We start from the raw sequence: 18,253 nt of genomic DNA on the forward strand, positions 1-18,253 counted from the left end.
TTAAAAAAGTTCTGACAAGACTTTATTAATTTATGCTTGTGAACAAATGTGTCTGATAGTTGAACCATGAAATTGCCATACTCTGTACAGAGAGTTTTTTCTAGAAATCTTCTTTCCACTGTGTTGACAGAACTTGCAGTATAGAAGTTCAGGAGTGGGTGTCAGTTCACAGACTCTAACCCAGTTACAAAGATGGCTGCATGCCCAGATGAGATGAAGGTTCAGACTTTCTTGCTACTGTTCCTGTTTCTGTACGTTCAGTCTTGCTGAACAACTAATCAAGCTGTCTGACACCTGGCACAGGAGGGAGACACTAGGTGTTACCTTCCTGTGTTAAGCTGGCTAGGAAGTTCTATTACCAAAAAGAACGGGAAAAAAAAATGCTCAAAAAGCTATTTCAAGCTAAAAGCTGGAAGGAAAGAAGCTAGTCAAGCTGAGCCTTCTGTGCCTTTTTTTCTGTCCATGCTGAAGGTTGAGTCTCCTGCAAAGCGAAAGAACCTCTATACTTTAACTGGGGGAAAATGGCAGTTCCGTGGTTACTTGAAAAATGCTGCTTTCTGGCAGGTGGGCAGATACTGACTGTAAGTGGCATTTTGTGCAGAACACTTGCAGATGGGCAGATATTGATTGTGAATGGCATTTTGTGCAGAACACTTATTTTTCAAACCTTTAAATACTGATTTATGTATATAAGAAAGACATATAAAATCTCTAAGTAATTTTTTCCAAGCCTTAATTTCCTCATCCACTGGCAAAAAAATAAATATTAAAGTTTTCTAATCTTCACTTGAATTGTCAAATTCCTCCCAGTCTGACACACTCATAACTTCTGATGGAAAGTCAAGGTGATACTTCACACGGTCTGCATGCCATTCTGAGAACCATTTCTCTGTTTCCATTAAAATAGCCCTGGGCAAAGTGAGGACGCAGGCAGCCATCCCAGAAATATCATCCTCCAGCTGGGGTCCTTCCTCCCAACAGTCTCTCTCTCCATCGTAAATGTGGACATAGTCCATGCGGATTCCTCTGTTGTGGGACCTGCCTCCCAAGACATAGATCCTGTTGTCTAAGACCGCAATACCTGGCTCTCCATGTCCTGCAGGAAGTGGACATACATTTGTCCACTGATCAGTGCTTGGCCTATAGCAGGCAACCTGTGAAAAGAGAAAGAGATTAGCCAAAATCGAACTTGTATCTTAGTGATAGAGCCTGGCCATATGGCAAACTATTTAGGAAGCCATGCAACATCATCAGTCTTTTGACAGGGTGTTGATAATGGAGAAAGCATATCACTATGTAGTAGAAGTACAGTACTCAGCAGAAAACTGCGTAGTTGCCATGTAACTTTGAATCACAGCTTCTGACCTTGCTGCTGGAGTAACAGCTGTATGTCATTGAAAAAATGTACAAAAAATTGAGAGATGGGGACTCGTGCTATTATATGCTCAGACATAATGCATCTGTTTGCATTAGGAAGAAGAGTGCTGGAATGTACAAATATGACAAAACTGCTAAGCTGTCTCTGTACCATATGTTGGGAAGTTTTAGATTTCATTGGGTACCTACTTGGTTAACTGCTTTTATTTGTAAGCACCTTTTCATCATTCAGATACACTTTTCAGCTAAATTTAATTGTGCCATCTTCATTTGCTTTACAAAAGCAGTTACTTTTTGTGTCTTCTTTTCGTGTCTCTAACAGTTCTAGAAGCTGGAATAAGACTCAAGAGAATTCTCTCCAGCCATCATTTATCATCAGGTACTGTTCATTTAATTGCATTATACAATTGCCATCCACCATATCCTTAACAACTCTGTCTTGCAATTACATATTAGTAATTCAAAAGTCGTCGACTTAGAAAAAAATGCATGTGAGAAGACAACGTAAAGTAAATTTAGTTGATGTGCTACTTATTGGATATGTGCATGTTAATGAATGTTATCCATCAAAGATGTTTTAAAATTGATAAGAATTCCAAGTGCTAGAGCTTTAATACTTTGTGGGTTAGACAATGTGTTCAAGACAGCAGTAGATAAATCATTGTAAGTTCTGCAAATGAGTGGGGGAGAGCTGGTGCAGTAGCTGTTGCTGGGCAGACAGTTTTACTTGCATACTTAGTAAGAGAAAGACATTACGTCAGAGTGCAAGCATCCGTAAGAAACAGACTCTTCCAAGAAAGACACAGGTATGACATGCTCTCACCTGGTGAACATCTCTTCTATAGCCAGAATCATTGTTGCTTCCTCCAATTACATAGAGTTTTCCCAGCAGTGCAGCCATCCCATGCCAAGCACGTCTCACTGGACCATCTGCTAAAACGTCCCAGCAGTCAGTCTTTGGGTCATAACACTGTAGCTCCTTCAAATAGTCTTCTCCTCTCCTCCCACAAGTAATATACATCTTCCCATCCAGTGCTGCTCCAGCATGTGCGTATACCTGTATCACCACATGGGAAAGCAAGAGGTTGAAGGTCTGGATTTATTTATTTCTCCCAGTTTCAAAGTATGGAATAGACATTAAGGGAGTGATATTCTTCATGAGTTATTCAGATACCAACATCTGGGAAGATTTTGTTACAGATAACTATTTTCTAGGTGATTATGCTAAAAGTATGAATTTCAGAATGAAATACACTAGAATTTCTAAAACTTCCAGAACTGCAGTAGGTTCTCATTCTTTTTTGTTACTTGATTAGAAGATCATTCATACTATTACTTTCCTCCCTAGTCTACTTAGAAGTCTTTTTGCTGGAGATTTTTCTTATATAAGCACTGTTACTAGGAATGCAAGATATCCTACTTAGTAGCACTAAATTGGATCTTAAGGCTTTTTATATTATCAGCACTGACACACATTTATTATTTGTGACCTCATGCAAGCTGCTTATCCTCTTCTGCCGCTACATCTCTTCTTTAAAATAGCGGTAATATTTGTATTTTTAAGGTGTCCTGAGATTCTCAGTTGAGAGGCATTATGAAATGACAAATACTATCTTCTGCTTGTCACTTGACCGAAAGCTTTTAAAAGACGTAGTAGAAACCAGCACCGTTTCTTGAAAGATTACTCAAGATTTTAGTTTTCTTCCCTAACGAAGATTCATCAATTAGTTGTTTGTATTTATCTTCCTTCTCTGCAACACTTTTAACCTGAAAATGGAAATTCTTGCCTTTTTTAACAGTATTAGAACTTTGAATAAACTTTTCCACTCATAACCCCAATTTCCATGTCATGTCATGTATAATGACATTTCCTGGTTCCTGGGGTCATAACTGCTAGTTTGGCAATTGCTGTTCTAGAATGATAAATGGTACTGATCACAAAAGATAGCTATTTGCTCATGTATCTCAAATGAGTAATGGTCTTATGTTAGCTGACTGAGATGTGATTCTGCATCACGTAAGTTATTGTCACCAAAACTTATTACCCAGCCTCAGTTCTGTGTAGAGGAACTAAGTAATCTATAAAAATGGATGTACCTTCTTACCCGGGCATTATCTCTTCTGATAAGGAGTAAAGCAGGTTGTCAGGACTGTAAGTGAGAAGCTTGTACTACCGTGGCTCATAGTTTACCAGCCTAGGAGGCATTGGAACTGCCTGTTCCCAGAGGTTATGCATTCAATTTTAAATGGTTTTAAAGATTAACACAATAAAGGCACAGGGGAAAACAACAAGTAAACTTTAACCTCAAAATGTAATTTATATATATTAGTATTCTCCTTGATTTCATTTATCAAATATACAGAGGCTACTGTTTTCCATTTGAATATCAGCAAATTTAAAGCTACACATGAGAAAAGCATCGAAAAAGATTAAATCAGGAATTGGGGAACTGTAGTAGTGTGCGTGGCTAATGTACTCCTTACCTCCTTCTTCAGAGGTGTCACATATTCCCAAGTGTTGCTTTTAGGGTCATACCTCTCCACTTCCCTCAGGTCTTCATGGTAATCTCGGCCTGCGACGGCATATATATAGTTGTCCACAACACAAACACTGAGGTCAGCATGCTCTTGCTGTAGGGACTGGATCTGGAACCATTTGTTGTGTCGTGGGTCATACCTTGTAAAAAAATGGGATCAAAGAAAGTTATTCATACAGCCACAGAATCATTGCTGGAATACCAGACAGTACCACAGATGTGGGTTACTATACTGTCTTTGGCTGAAATTGAGCTCAGCTGTAAGTAGAGTGAAATTTGGCCTTGTCAGCATTTTATTATTAGCAAAGTTGTTTTATTCTATTTTTAGAAGATGTATTTTAGCTGACATAATCATGCTATAAAAGCCTAGGTTTTCCATTATCTTATGCACTGTTGTCAGGTTATATATCAATATCTCTGTTTGCACAAAGCTATTCTACAAAGTAAACCAGTCTAAAAATAGCAGACTGAATCTGGATCTTCAGGAGTCCAAGAAGTGCATAATCATGTGGTGGGTTCTTTGATTCTTTTCCTTAAATACCTGATGCTCAAAGTGAACCTCATGGTTCACTTTCAGATCAAAATATCTATCTAGTCTGGAAATTATAGTTACAGAGAAGAGTGGTTGTAAAGTGAAACTGTGCATGCCATAAAATACGGACAACTCAGCTGAAACTAGTAAAAATGACCACAATATAAAGACAAAAGGGTTTATATCTGTTTTTGCAATGTAATGCACACACCAGTTTTTGAAAATCACAGTAATAGCATTTTATTTAAAACCCCTTTTTGGTAGCTACATCTCTTTGTATTGGGACCAAAACTACACACAGAGAACTTCTAGAAAATCCTAGTTCAAGAGCATCTATATAATCCAGGGTTCTAGGTTCATTACTGCTTCCCACACCTTTAATACTTCCCCTCTCCAACAAGGCAGAAAGTAGCACGTGTAATACTCTTGAATGAGTAGCTGTTTCTACCCTACCAGGCTTGGCTTTGTCTCATAAGCACTGCTGGAAGCTTCCTGTTACTATGAGGCTCATTTCTTTACTTATTATGTTTTCTTTCAGTGAGGCCCCTGCTCAGTTTCTAATCTTTTAGACTAGCAAGCATACAGACTGTGCTACTGGTTTACTGACTCAGAGATGGACAACAGGGTGGTAATAAAAATAATAGCAGGATTATCCTTATCTTACCTCCAACACCTTGACTCTGCTCGAAAACCACTTACATTGTTGTCTCCACCAATTAAATACACAAAATTATTGAGAACAGCAATCCCTTGGTTGGACATTCTGGGGGCTAATGCAGCTGTAAAGTGCCTCCACTCTCCCAATAAGGGGTTCAGATACTTGGCTTGATCACTGAGGACAATGGATGGAGTAGAATGCATCCCTCCAAATCCCACTACACACTGGAACTCTGATCTCAGCTGTGTCTGGGAGCTCTGAAGCATTGGCTGAAGACATTCATTCTTGTGGTACATTAATGCATCTGCAACTGTATCTTTTAAAGGACATGGACTTAATTTGTCATGAAGCCTTTGCAGGATCTGGGGTTCCATCAGAGGGAAACGAACTGTCTCAAGTAACTTAAGGGGCTCCATTAGGGACACCTGATCTGTCTCCAGTTGCTCTGGAGAATAATGATAAAAAAGTGCCCCATCATAAACTTCAAACTCATAGTTAACCTCCAAACGGTTGCTGCTGAGAAGGGAGTAGACCTTCTGCAAGGGTAGCTGTCGGTACACTTGTGTCCTTGAGAAAGCTGCAAAGTTCTTCAAAATGTAGGAGTCCAGTTGCTCACTCAAATGTCTCAAGTCATAATGGTCAGCTAGTCTGTACACATCGAGGATGTTATCTTCGTCTACCCAGGACATGAGAAAATCACAACAGAACTTAATGACTTCTGGAATCTGCAAGAGAGAGATATTTTTCATTTCAGACACCACTTGCCTCACTCAAGAGACTGGTGACAGAAGCCTGGGATGACTGTAAAAAAGTTGTCCACAAGATGACTGCTCTCCTCACAGTCTGATCATGTTCACTTGCTCCCAATTCACACTTCTGAGAAAAAGAACTCAACATGGGTACACAGATGAATATAATACAGATCTTCTAGCCACACTATACTGCAAGCCTATGAGTCCGGCTTCAAGTGCAGCAGCAATGTGTCTTCCAAGACACATAGTTTACTGAACAACCAGGCTGCCTGGCTTGTTAGCATGGCACCAAGCTGCAGGGTGCCTGGGAGGCAGTCATGAACACGGAAGGCATGGAGGACATGGTGAAAGTCAGGTTTACAGTCACTCCGTAATTGTTCTTTCAGAGCACTACAAACATATTGTATCAGAGACTGTATCTATAACAAATATATCTGCATCACTCAAGAGCACAGAAAAACATTTGAAAGGAAAATTAGTATTTAGTGTTGTCTTCTGAATACAATTTGAAGTTGTATCTAGCAGGAGGGACTACTGGCAAATGAAGATCTAACTCGTGTCCAAGAGACCCTCTACTAACAAAGTGGTGCTAAGTGTATAGAAACCAACCAAAGCAAACACTCAGAAAGCTTAAGATTTATTTCCAAAGCCTTGTGCAGTGGTTAGCTGCAGGGGAAGTTAGAGAAAAAAACTTGTCTTAAAGGCACATGAACTCTGCACTTAGTGCAGAAACTGTAGTGGTAGGATTTCCTGTAGTGACAGGGTCAGAGGAGGTTATGAGCCTGTGGACTTAATCTGGGGAGGATTGCGAGCAGCACAACAATTTCTGAGCAGCAAGCCCTGTCCTTTACTGTAGGCCAGAGGTGTTCAATTTCAGGGAAGCTTTCATAAGCAGATCAGTGGAAGTGAGTGCTATATAAAATAGTCCTCTAGATGAAATGTAAATGTTTATAAAAAAAAACATTGGCACAAATGAGATGTGCAAATACTCATTCATTGTTCCTACTGTTCATAGTCAGTCCCAGCAGATACAGCATCCCAAAGAAATTATTCTCATCAGACCCATGCTCTTATTCACCCCCTAATCCTCCATCTAACCAGACATCCATGTTTTCTGTTTCTTTCATTGCTGCTTTTGTTTCTTGCTTCTTTTTTGTCACATCTCCCCGTACCTCACCTGAAGCTGACAGGCTGCAGCTAAGGTTTCCTGTACACTGTTCACACTGAGTTCCAGCTCAGAAGTGTAAATGAAGTTCAAGATTTTACACATTGCATTGTAGGAGATGCCATGAATATGAACTTCGTCTTGTTCCATCTCTCTCAGTCCTCCTGCAAACATTCCTCTGTAAAAAAGACAATGTCACATGCTATGGAAGATTTGCAGTTTGCTTATCTTACGTTGTCCTGGGAACATAAAAAATATTCAGAAAGATAAAAACCTAGCCAGACACTTCTATGGGATTACCTCTTCTCTAAGTCAATGATACAAAGAGTATAGGCCTTTAGGACCTAAGAAAGTAATACTCTTCATTCTGCAGGAAAACAGTAGGGGCCATCTGAAAGGTATGATTCACAGCTGAAGGACTTAAATACAGACCGAGTACATATGGATAGTCAACGGGCAGAGGCAGATACTCTGGGTGAGGAGGAAGAGAAAAAACAGAGGAACTTGGGACTGTAGGAATTTTTTCTAAGCTAGAGCAGTTCTTCCTCCAGTTATAAGTTTGTCTGGATTGGGATTTATTTGTTTTCTCTATGAAAATAAAATCAGTTCAAGAAACTGCTAGTCAAATTGACCAGGGGAGTGCCTGGTTTAATAGACAGCGAGTCACACTATAGGCATGTAACACAGGAGTGACCCACTTCCAGTGACTTTTTGTGTATTATGAAATGATCACTACAATGCTAAGGATATGTTAAAAGCCACCCAGACTGCATTTATGCAGAAGACACCTGTTCAGATAGTCTCTTAAGTACCACAGGCAGTGAATTTAGTGGAGGTAAGCTCAGTGTTCAGGAACAAGAGCTTTATTTCTGTAGAGGAATAACAGAGATGAATAAAGCCATACTTAGTATTTTGAAACACAATCAGTTCTATGTTATGGGTCTAATTTTACATCCAGAAGCAGTGTGCCAAGACAGAAGATTTGGATGTTGCAGGTTTGAATAACATTCAGACACATGCTTGTTACTGCCGTACTGAAGTGTACCTGAAATAGTCACAGGATGCAGCTAGAAGTATGCGATGAGCCTCAATAGGTTTCTCTTCCACTACCAGAACTACATCGAAGAGGATGCTGCTGTCTCGGAGAGATACCAAGCCACTGAGCAAGGCCTGAGAGTGCTCTGCACTGCGGTATGTGTTGCTGGTACGCTGCTGAAGGGAGGGCTCGAGTTGAGCTTTGTGTGGCTGAGTCAGCTCCTGATCTTCCGCCATCCCAGGCAGAAATGCTCAGCCACCAGCTGTAGCAGAATGAAATCTGTGAGACAACAGAATCAGCAAAGGTTTGTGCCTTTTGCTTTACGAATGGTCCTCTGACCCCCGCCTGTCACAGAAAATAAAGCAAACCAACTCTTCAGTCAATGGAGAGACAGTTCTACCCTGAAGAAAATTATTCTGAATAGTGATACTGGAAATAGGTGTACATCAGCACACCGAAGTTGCAGAACGTGGTTTTTCAAACAAGTATTCTGACTCTTGGGATTTCAGTCCAAGAGTCAGAACATGTAGCATGTGGGGATATTTTATTTTCTTAGCAAGAGTTTCACTTCCCAACCCATTACCAGAACCCATTGTTTCTTTTGCATTTCTGCATCATCTGTAACAAAGAGTGGACATAATTTTTGCCAAATTCCAAATTGCCTAATATCCTCAGATAACTTTGCTGCAATATAAACTGTACCTTCTGTCCTGCTCTTGGTATTTTACCACAGAATCTGAGAGCTCTCCTCTCTCCCCATCTTTTCTTTTTCATTTTCCTTAGCTGAACACATTTCCAACTGTTGTTCTATAAAATACTATGTGAAACTGTAGGCTTCAAAGTAAGTTTCTTTATTGTGACAACTGCAAGCTAGCACGCACAATTGCTTTCCATTTCACTGTGATTTCCTGCAGAGAGAGGGTATTCCTTCTGGTGTGGGCACTGTAGAGAGCTATCCTGTACCTTTTTCTAGGACTGCCACTGCCACTGCCACTGTAGGAGGGTCCCCTACGGCACAGGGGGAAACACCTGTAAAAAGCTAGCTGGAAGTGATTGTGTTATTGTGTTTCATGTACTATAGTTAAGCTTTCAAAATCTCATGAGTCCTCTTCTACCATCCTGTAATTCACCCTTTCCATTCTCTTTGAAGAATATCAGAAGTTGTAGCTGTTAGACCTCACAGACTCTATCCAGTTGTCAGAGCACATTAAAAAAAAAAACCAAACCAAAAAACAACACATTAACAAAAGGAAATAACTAATATGGCTGCTTAAGACAGAGTTATAACAGCCTCTCCTCTGGCAGCCTGAGAAATAGTTTAGTGGCACAAGGGATAGTCACAAGGGGTTATCATCAGTCAGAGAAGCAAAAGCAGAACAAACCCAGCAAATCCAAACAATGAAGAAATGGAACCGTTGTTTAATTGTGCCAGCCATAGACAGTGAATGCAGCATTGGTAATCTCTCTAAGTACTGCAAGGTATTCTGTGTACTGTCAGTGAGGAAGAAGCTATCTGGATGACACCAAGAAATAGGAAAATGTTTATTGTTCTACTAGAGGGAAGTTACCCTACACTGTCCAAACCAAAAGGAAGCTAGGTGGCACTGCATGGTAAATGGGATGAAAAAACCCCTGAAAAAGCAGTTTAATGGTTGTCTGCTTTTTGCCAGCAAAACCAAGACAACCAGCTTAGAAGAGGAGCTCTGATGAGACAGCCTTCTAGTGAGCACATTCAGGTTGATTATATGGGGGAAACTATCAATCATCAGCTGAAGAGATGAGTAATGGATTGTTTTTCATGACAGGTAGATGCTTTTCCTAGAAATAAGATGACTACTTTTGAAGCAGACAAAACATTACTGTATCATTTGATTTGCTCCTGGGGAATACTAGAAGTGATGGATTGAAGCAAGGGAGATAATATAGTAAGAAAGGCAAATGAAGGAGTGAGTGTTACTAGATGGTAATCAGAAATTTCCCATTTTACTAGAAGGGAATAAACACAGCAAAACCAAAGTGGGGTGAGATATGGTCCAAATGTGGAACAGATTCAGATAAACAGAGTTAATGCGGTTTAATATGGTTAGCGCTCCAGAGTTAATGTGGTTAATGCTCCAAAAAAGTTTGCATCTTTTCAGCTACTTAGAGTGCTATATCAAAATAAGTCTCTATGAGAGTAAAATCATTTCATCAAAAGCAGAAGTAAATGTATCAAATGAACTATTTTCTGAATTCAGTGACTTCTGTTGGCTAGGGGAAACAGCATGACTTTTGAGACAGTCTTATAGCACGTCATACAGCATAGCCATTGGTGGAAGAGAGGCTGGGGAGGGAGAGAGAGATATACATGCAGGGTAGAGTGGGAAATGTGTATAATCACACCAAGTCTTTATTTAAATCTACCTTTAATTAATGTAACTGTAGACAGTTACCATTCAGAATACAAATAATCTTAAAAAGGAACAGAAAGGAGTGCAGCTTTCAGCAGGTAAAACCCCAGAAGAAATCTAATCTTACAAATATGGTAACTGGAACCAAGAAGATCAAATGGTTTTATGAAAGATAGAAAATTTTAAAAAACCCAACAAAACAAAACAAAACAAAACAAAACCAAACCCCCAAAAAAACCCAAAACCTCAGGTATTCTGAAGCCTGTATGAGCATGAGTATCTGCAGAGCTTTCAGTGACACGTGGGACTGTCCCGGAGATCTGCAGGGAGTTTATCTCCCTGCGAGTTCTACTAGATATGGACTTGAATTACCCCACAGCTGTTAGCAATGGCTGAACAAACCAGTCCTTCTATCAGACCTGTAGTAAGCCCAGTGTGGTCAAACACAGATGCTGGGAGTACAGCTGAACCATCCTCCACAGCTCATTTTTGGCTAATCAACAGCTGAGCCAACAGGTATTTGCTATGTTCTATCTTCTGAATTTTGGCAGTTCCTACTTCTTGTCCTCAACTTCTGCCCCTAGATTGTATTGTGGCTGTCACTGGTGAGCTGGACTGTCCTCAGGGTGGTATCACTCATGCATGTACATCAACACAAGAGCTGCCCTGTGTGTCTTGAGCACAGATCCACTATGATATGGATATTCACCACTCTCTATAGCTACCTGTGAGTATTTTGCCATCCACAATTATTTGCTGCTAACCAATTTTGGGTGTGTAGGTTGAATACTGATGCTGCTGTGGAAAAAGGGTGAAATACTACTGAGCAGGTACAGTGTAAGTGGTCTAAAACTTGCCAGCACTCAAGCTCTTTTTGTACTTGGATACATGAAGTTTCTTAATTACACTGTGGCTATTCAGAGAACCCATATAATGTCATACATATCTCCCCACTCTCCTAAATCAGGCTTCAAGGCTCCTAAATAAGTATGAACACCTATTACTATAGTTTTAACCAGTGGTAACACACTACTCAAAACACTGCTATGACTGCTGTGAATTGTTGCCTACTTATAATATGAAAGATGAGCATTTATTGTATGAATTCATAATGTCGGACTGACATAGGTGGTTAAGTCCTCCTCTTTGAGCCAAATGCTAAGGAAAGCCTCTTAACTCATACCTAGATAGTCTTAGGAGCTGGTAGACAAGCCCTTTAAGACAAGGAAGGCTTAGTGGGGGATGGCCAGCAAGATTCACTTAGCTGATTACTGAGTGCCCTCAGCTTTGTAATAGCTGTACAAGGAGCAGCTGGGGTTGTGTGGGTAGGAAGTTACAAAGAGTGGTTGTTGAAGCAGGGTTAGTGGGGTTGTGTTGGGGGCCTCTTTGAAAGAAAAGTGGAGTGGTTTTGGCATTCAGGTTTTCTGGATTAAACACAGTATGCTTGGTGAGCTGACAATTTAGCGTATTCTCCTCACTATTGTTCTAAAAGCTGACTACAAATTTGCTGGGGAGAGCTATTGATATTGGCACAGTACCTTGCTTCTCGGGCTGTGTGGTCCAACTATGACTGTTCTGCTTTGTGCCTTTGTTACCATCTAAAAATCTGGTACCCCAAACAGTGGAAGTGAGCTATTTTATGTGTGGTGTGTGGGGAATAACTGTTACTGTATCTAAGAATTGTTATGCCTGTTAAATGCCCATCACTCAAATACCAAGGAACTTTACTGTATAACCTCTGTATCTTTTTAGCTGCAAATAATTTAACCCCATCTCCTCAAACTTGTATTTTGCTTAATCTTTATTGTTCTTTAAAATAAAAAAGCTAAATGTAGTACAAGCAGTACAGCTCTGAAGAGAAAGACAGAACAGACTTGTTCAGCTTCTTGTATGCTGCAGAAAATGTTCTATTTACAGTTTTTCCTTCCTGACCACTCAAACTTTGCTGGCTTGTAGGGCTTGAGACGCTGTTTTTACATGCTGGCATATCTGTCCCTGTAAATGAAGGAACTGTAGGCAGGCCCTTGCTAGGTAATGTAAACACACAGTCCCTTGAACCACGAAGTTCCCTCTATCCTGAGCCTTTCTACCAGAAGGGGGCTGGGAGGATATTCTAGAGGCCTCTGCTCTCTTACTTTTGTTATTGAGAAACTTGCTCTATGACTGAGCCAAGTTCCTAGAAATCAGAGTAATACTTTTTTTTTTAATTTCTCGGTGTTGGTCTGCTGTTAACAGTGGGATTCAGTGGCTCAGTATTGCAGGACTGACCGTAAGGTGGAAGACACAAGCAACAATTTCTGTTTGGTGTGCTTCCTGAACAGTAGAAAAGATAAAAAATATTGTCTTATGCGCTGTGGGATACTGTCTGCAGAAACAAGGGAAGGGAAGGCAAGTCCTTGTCCTAACAACTTTGAAACTGCAGAGAAAATCAGACTAGAGATTTTCTTAGCTAGCTGCACAAGGTATTTATTTGAGACTGCAGTTATGTTGGTTTGCATTTGTCTTTTAGAGGACATGGGCTAATGTTGTAATTAATTGAGGGCCCAGTACATTAAAAGAAACGAGGCATATGAGGTCAGCAATAATATGTCCATTTCTATAGTCAAGCAATGCTCATGTAGGAAGACATGCACTGTTTGGTTACTTAAAATCTAAGAATTAAAAAAAAAAACAAAAAAAACCAAAAAAACCCAAAAAAACAAAAACAAAAAAATCCCCCATAAATAGCAACACCCTCAGAGGTATCTAGAAAGACATGACTGCTCTTTTTTTCAATAGAATTAAATTTTCTATATCTGCATTCCATTTAGGAACCAGGAGAAAGCAGCCATGCCTTGCAACGGTAGACACAGAGGGAGCATGAAGAAAATCTAGTATTTTCTTCTATTTTTTGTACTATATTCAAAGCTCACTGTGTAACTAGTGGTCTCGTGTAATAAGCTAGACACTGTAGAAGCTACAGCCTCAGTGGCTCGCTGATAGCTCTGTGTGATTGTCTTGTATTCAGTTTCCATTACCACAGCATGCTTCTAGAGATTACTTGTATGAAAAAGTACAAGTCTTAGTGAGGCTTCTGATTATTTAACTGAAATAATTGCTTATCTGTACGCGAAAAGAGTTATGGTTCAGTTTTTTAACAAAATACTCTCTCTGATCAATGACAGAATACTTGCTTTCAAAGAAAAGATACACGTTTTAGGACTGAGGAGGTTGGCACTGGGACAGGAGATATTGAGGGAATAGATTGTGGCTTAATCATTCAAAGGGCAAAATGGTGAGAGACTGACTGGCTTGCTCTTGTGCTCACTGAAAATTCTCATCCTTTCAAGAACACGGGCTATAGGGATGGAGTAGCTCAACTAGAATGTGGAAAGGAAAAATTAAAGACTTGGTAAAATATATGCAGTAGAAGAGAATGCAGTGCCCATCCTACCTGTACTGTTAAATGCAGAACAATTGCTACACGAAGGTGTTTGTGTGCTGCTCCAGTGAAGAACATTCTGCAGAGTGGGAGTTCATGCAGCTTACAGCATATGCTTCCTGAGATTGAGAACAGTCTTACTTCCCTAAGACTATGTCTGTGTTTTACCTGGGAGCACTTCCAAGCAGCTGGGTCAGGGCATATGTCCTGGATGTATCCTGCTGCTATTACTGGTATTGAATGGTATAATGTACATCTAGACCAGTATTCTCCCCTTCTCTGACTAGAACGTCATACAGTGATGCTTACTAGCGTGTGGTGTGTGGGTGGGTGGGATTTTTTTTTTTTGGGTACAGTTGTGCTGACAGCCTTGATTCTCTACTGCAGAGAAATGGCTGGATACAGGAAGGATTATCCAAGTTTGTTACTATGGAAACCCAGACATTTTTGAAGAGCTCGTGGCTGTCAATTACATCTCTACAAAGAGGTGTTTTATGCAGATAGCAGTATTTTCTTGTGCATCAGCTGTGCCCAAAATAAACTAGAGCTTGCTGGTGTCGGGTATCCAAATCTGTTTAGCCTACTGCCATTTGGACAGGTGGCTTAAGCTTGATGGGGGCCCCACACTTTCTTAGAATTGTGGAATAATTTAGGTTGGAAAGAAACTTGGGAGGTCTTTAGTCCAATCTCCTGCCTGAAACAGGGAAGACTTAAAAATTGGGTCAGGATGCCAAGAGCCTTGTCTAGTCAATTGCAGAATCTCCACCCTTGTCAATAATCAGAAAACTGAGTGCTTAACTATCAAATCTGTTTTCTTCTTTATCCCATCTGAATTTATTTTCCTACAATTTGTGACCCTTTTCTCATCCTCAGCACTGTGCACCACAAAGGAGAGTTTGGCTCTACATTTTCCTGTACCCATTAGATAGATAGCTTAAAAAATGGCTACTGGCTCTCCCCTTAGCCATTTCTTCTCTGTATTGAACAAATCCAGCCTTCTTCCCTTGCATGTGCCTCCGTCTCCTCCTACGTGCTCTTGCCCTGTATGGTGGTCCTCCACTGAACGCGAAGGTTTTTCTTTCAGCTTGAATCTCAGAGTGTGGCATGGTATTCAAGTTTTGTGGGCTTGTAGGTACTGAACAGTGTGGGAAATAATAATTTACCATGACCTACTGGCTATGCTCTGGCTAACATAGCCCAGCATGAAGCTGACCCCAATTCAAGAATCCTATTCAACTTGTTGCTCATCAAGACCCCCAGGCTCTCTTCTTGAAAAGCTGAATTCTAGCCAGGCTTGTCTCCAACCTGCTCCAATATAGGGAGTTACTCTGACCCAGGTGCTTGACTTCACCTTTGCTATTGAATTTATGTGGTGGTTCTTGGTCTGTTCTTAAAGCTTGCTCATGCCCCTCAGTTGCAGCTCTGCCTTCTTTCTTGCAGGCCGTTATCTTCACAGCTTTTTGCTGTCACAAAACAACCAGTATGGAATGCTGATTGTGATCCAAATAGATTAGGCCCTTAAAAGTCTTAGTTCATTGGAAGAAGTTGAAAATCTGTGCCCTAAGGTTCCCACACTTTCATCTCTCCCGAGGGACTAACAAAAATAAGGGTCTAAGCCAGGCTTCAGCTGAAAGCCTGACAAGAAGACAGGATACAAGACTAGAGCAAAATGCTAGTTATGCTGACTCTCAGGGGTTGCAAATGCAAATAGGCAGAACCTGGCTATGTACCAGAACTTTAACAGGGCAGAGGGCACACAAACAAATAGATCAGGGAGTGTGCCGAATAGGGAGGTAGCTGGGTGCCTGCCAAAATAGTTCAGAAAACAGATGTGATGCCACAGGCAACATAAACTGAAAAGCAAAACTATTGTTCTTTCTAACTGGAGTGCAAATACGGGAATAATTCACCAACTATATCATAATTTGTAACGGGCACTTGTTATACTGTTTGCTACACAGGAGACAATTGAGTATACCATTATGTATAGATAAGACTTAAGCCAGTTTCATGCTTTTTGAAAAAAGAAAGAAAAGAAGGGTGAAGGAGAAACAGAAGTTTTGTCCAGCCATGCTTTTTTTTCAGAATTATCCCTCTGTGCATTTATAACCGTGCAAAAAACCCAAAAAAACTTCTTCCTGAAATGTCACTTCACTTGAGAAACCTTCTACAAATATGGGAAGCAACCCAAACAACTTCTTTTGACCGAAGTCCCCACAAAAAGAAAGAAATGAAGACATCTCATTTATAATATGTAGTATATAATATCTCAACATTAGTTTTGAACACTCATCAAATGATGAGATGATTTTGCTAGGTCTGTACACACCATCTTGTCTTAAGTCACTAATGAAATATGCAAGCACATCACTCAGCACTGAATTTCTGAGCCATTTTCAGTTTCTAGCATCAGTAGCATACTTGAAGTGTGGGAGGAAACCAAAAGGCGTGGTTTGAGAAACAGCTTTTGGAAACTATGCTGTCTCTCAAATTTTGGCATTCATTCCTTTCAGAAGCAAAAACCTGTTGTTTGTTTTTTTCAAAACCTATTACAACTTATTTGTAAGACATATTGAGAATAAACCATCTCTTATTTAATATGTATATGGCAAAACTCCCATGAAATGTATCTCTGTTTAAATATATTAATATTTTAAAAGATTTTTTTCCCCATGAACAGTCACATAACCTACAGAGTATGAGCTTTCTAACTTGGATATTTTGCCATATCTGTAAGTAATTTCCTACTTACCCAAATTCATAGAATTACTAAGTTTTCTGTGGTGCATTTTTGGGAGGTGCCCAGTGGCCCATATGCTACCAAGAAATTGTAATAAGGAAAACAAAAATTCAATGCAGTGCTAAATGCTTTCACTTATGGCTTCATCATCTTTTTAAGAGTTCAGTTATTCTCTCGTTCCTAATCTTGAAACAAGATTTGCTTGTCATCCGAGTCTTTCAATAGTCATGTTCTGGTTTGGATGGAGTGACTGCTTGTGTTTGAAGGGAGGAGTGCTAACCAACTATATTCAGGCAGGGTGTACCTGCTTATCCTAAAATCAAGTGGCCTACCATTAAGGCTCCAGATTTTTCCAGAATCAGGAGGTAGTGTTTAGTTCTATGGCCATATAGATCTGGTAAATCTGTGAGGAATATCATCTTTTGCCAGAATTGCTTTAACTATCCCAAGAACTCTTAGAAAGCCCCTAAAAAAATCTTAGTCTCTTCCACAATAAGAACACTACCATTTCTTTTTTTTAATGAAGCTTCTACAGGATCAAGCTCTCTTAACAACTACACCAAAATAAACAGTTTATAAGTTAACTGATGGTATATGTTCTGTGAATCCTGAGAGACTCAGCTAGTTGGCAAGACTTGAACCTGCCTTGTTGAACTGCTTAAATGACATTATTAAAAAAATTATGGTCTAAAATACAAGGAGGGAGAAAAAAAAAGTAATTAATTCTGTGCCAAATACAACAATTAAGTGACCTGGAAGAGAGCAAAGGCATCTTCCAGCATGCTCCAGCTCTGACTTCTGTATCAAACATGAATTCATTCATATTATTCATTATAACATTAATTTTGTTCCTGCAGGGATCTGTGGGGTTCCCCCCTGCCCTGTAAATTATACATTTCCCTATCAGGAACACTGAATGAGCAGATTTCATTGCAGGGTAAGGCTACCCAGAGTTGCACATCATTAAAAGAGACAGTCTGACTAGACTAACAGACTAACCCTGTGATGAAGAGGTGAAAGCCAGCTGAAGCATGCTTATGATTTAACGTTCTCTTCCCACACTGAAATCGCCTTTGCGGGTCCGGACACCCAATATTCTCCCACTTGCTCATCCCACCTCCCTCGCGGGCGGCTTTGGGCAGGGACGTGGGTCTTGGCCTCGACCTTGCCAGGGCGTCCCGAGGGGCTTCGGGCCGGCCTCGGTGGCTTCGTGTGGGCGACTGGGCCGTGGCGAGGGGCGGCCCTGGCCTCGCTGGGACAAGGGCGGCCGGCCGGCCGTGGGGCTGGCAGAGCCGGCTCCGGTGCCCGCCGCGCCGCCCCCCAGGCCGTCGCAGCCGGCGGCCCCTCGCCCCTGGGCATCCCTGCAGCGAGCGGGGGGAAGCGGGACACCGCTGCTCCCGGGGGACCGGGCCGGAGGGGCTCGCTCGGACCCCCGGGGGAACAGGCAACGCCGCTGCCGGGGCCGGACCGGGTGGCCCAGCTGGGGACCCGCGCTCCATCTCCCCCCTCCGCCGCCGCCCCAGCCACCTACCGAGAGCGGCGGCGGCGGCCTCCGCCAGCGGCTTCCGCCTTCATCTGCGACCCGGAAACCACGGCGAGGGAGGGGCGGCGGCGGCGGCCGGAACCGGGGCGGGCGGTGGGGGCG

General features: G+C 41.2%; 1 protein-coding gene across 2 annotated transcripts; it reads right to left on the bottom strand.

Annotated features, from left to right (window-relative positions):
• KLHL22 (kelch like family member 22) lies at positions 1-18,249 on the bottom strand. 2 transcript variants are annotated; one of them, XM_033001364.2, is made up of 7 exons: positions 18,140-18,249; positions 8,067-8,319; positions 7,034-7,199; positions 5,111-5,829; positions 3,862-4,054; positions 2,201-2,434; positions 1-1,154 (listed from the first exon to the last, which is right to left on the bottom strand). In XM_033001364.2, the coding sequence occupies exons 2-7, from the start codon at positions 8,291-8,293 to the stop codon at positions 777-779; spliced, it is 1,917 nt and encodes a 638-aa protein (XP_032857255.1). In that variant the 5' UTR covers positions 8,294-8,319; positions 18,140-18,249; the 3' UTR covers positions 1-776. The 2 variants fall into 2 exon arrangements, with proteins under 2 accessions (XP_032857255.1, XP_032857254.1); XM_033001363.2 differs by having other exon boundaries at positions 8,067-8,336; positions 18,140-18,231.
• Positions 18,250-18,253: the final 4 nt, after the last annotated feature.

This window comes from Tyto alba, unplaced genomic scaffold (genome assembly GCF_018691265.1).
Source record: "Tyto alba isolate M040663 unplaced genomic scaffold, T.alba_DEE_v4.0 Super-Scaffold_44, whole genome shotgun sequence".
NCBI classification, from domain to species: Eukaryota; Metazoa; Chordata; class Aves; order Strigiformes; family Tytonidae; genus Tyto; species Tyto alba.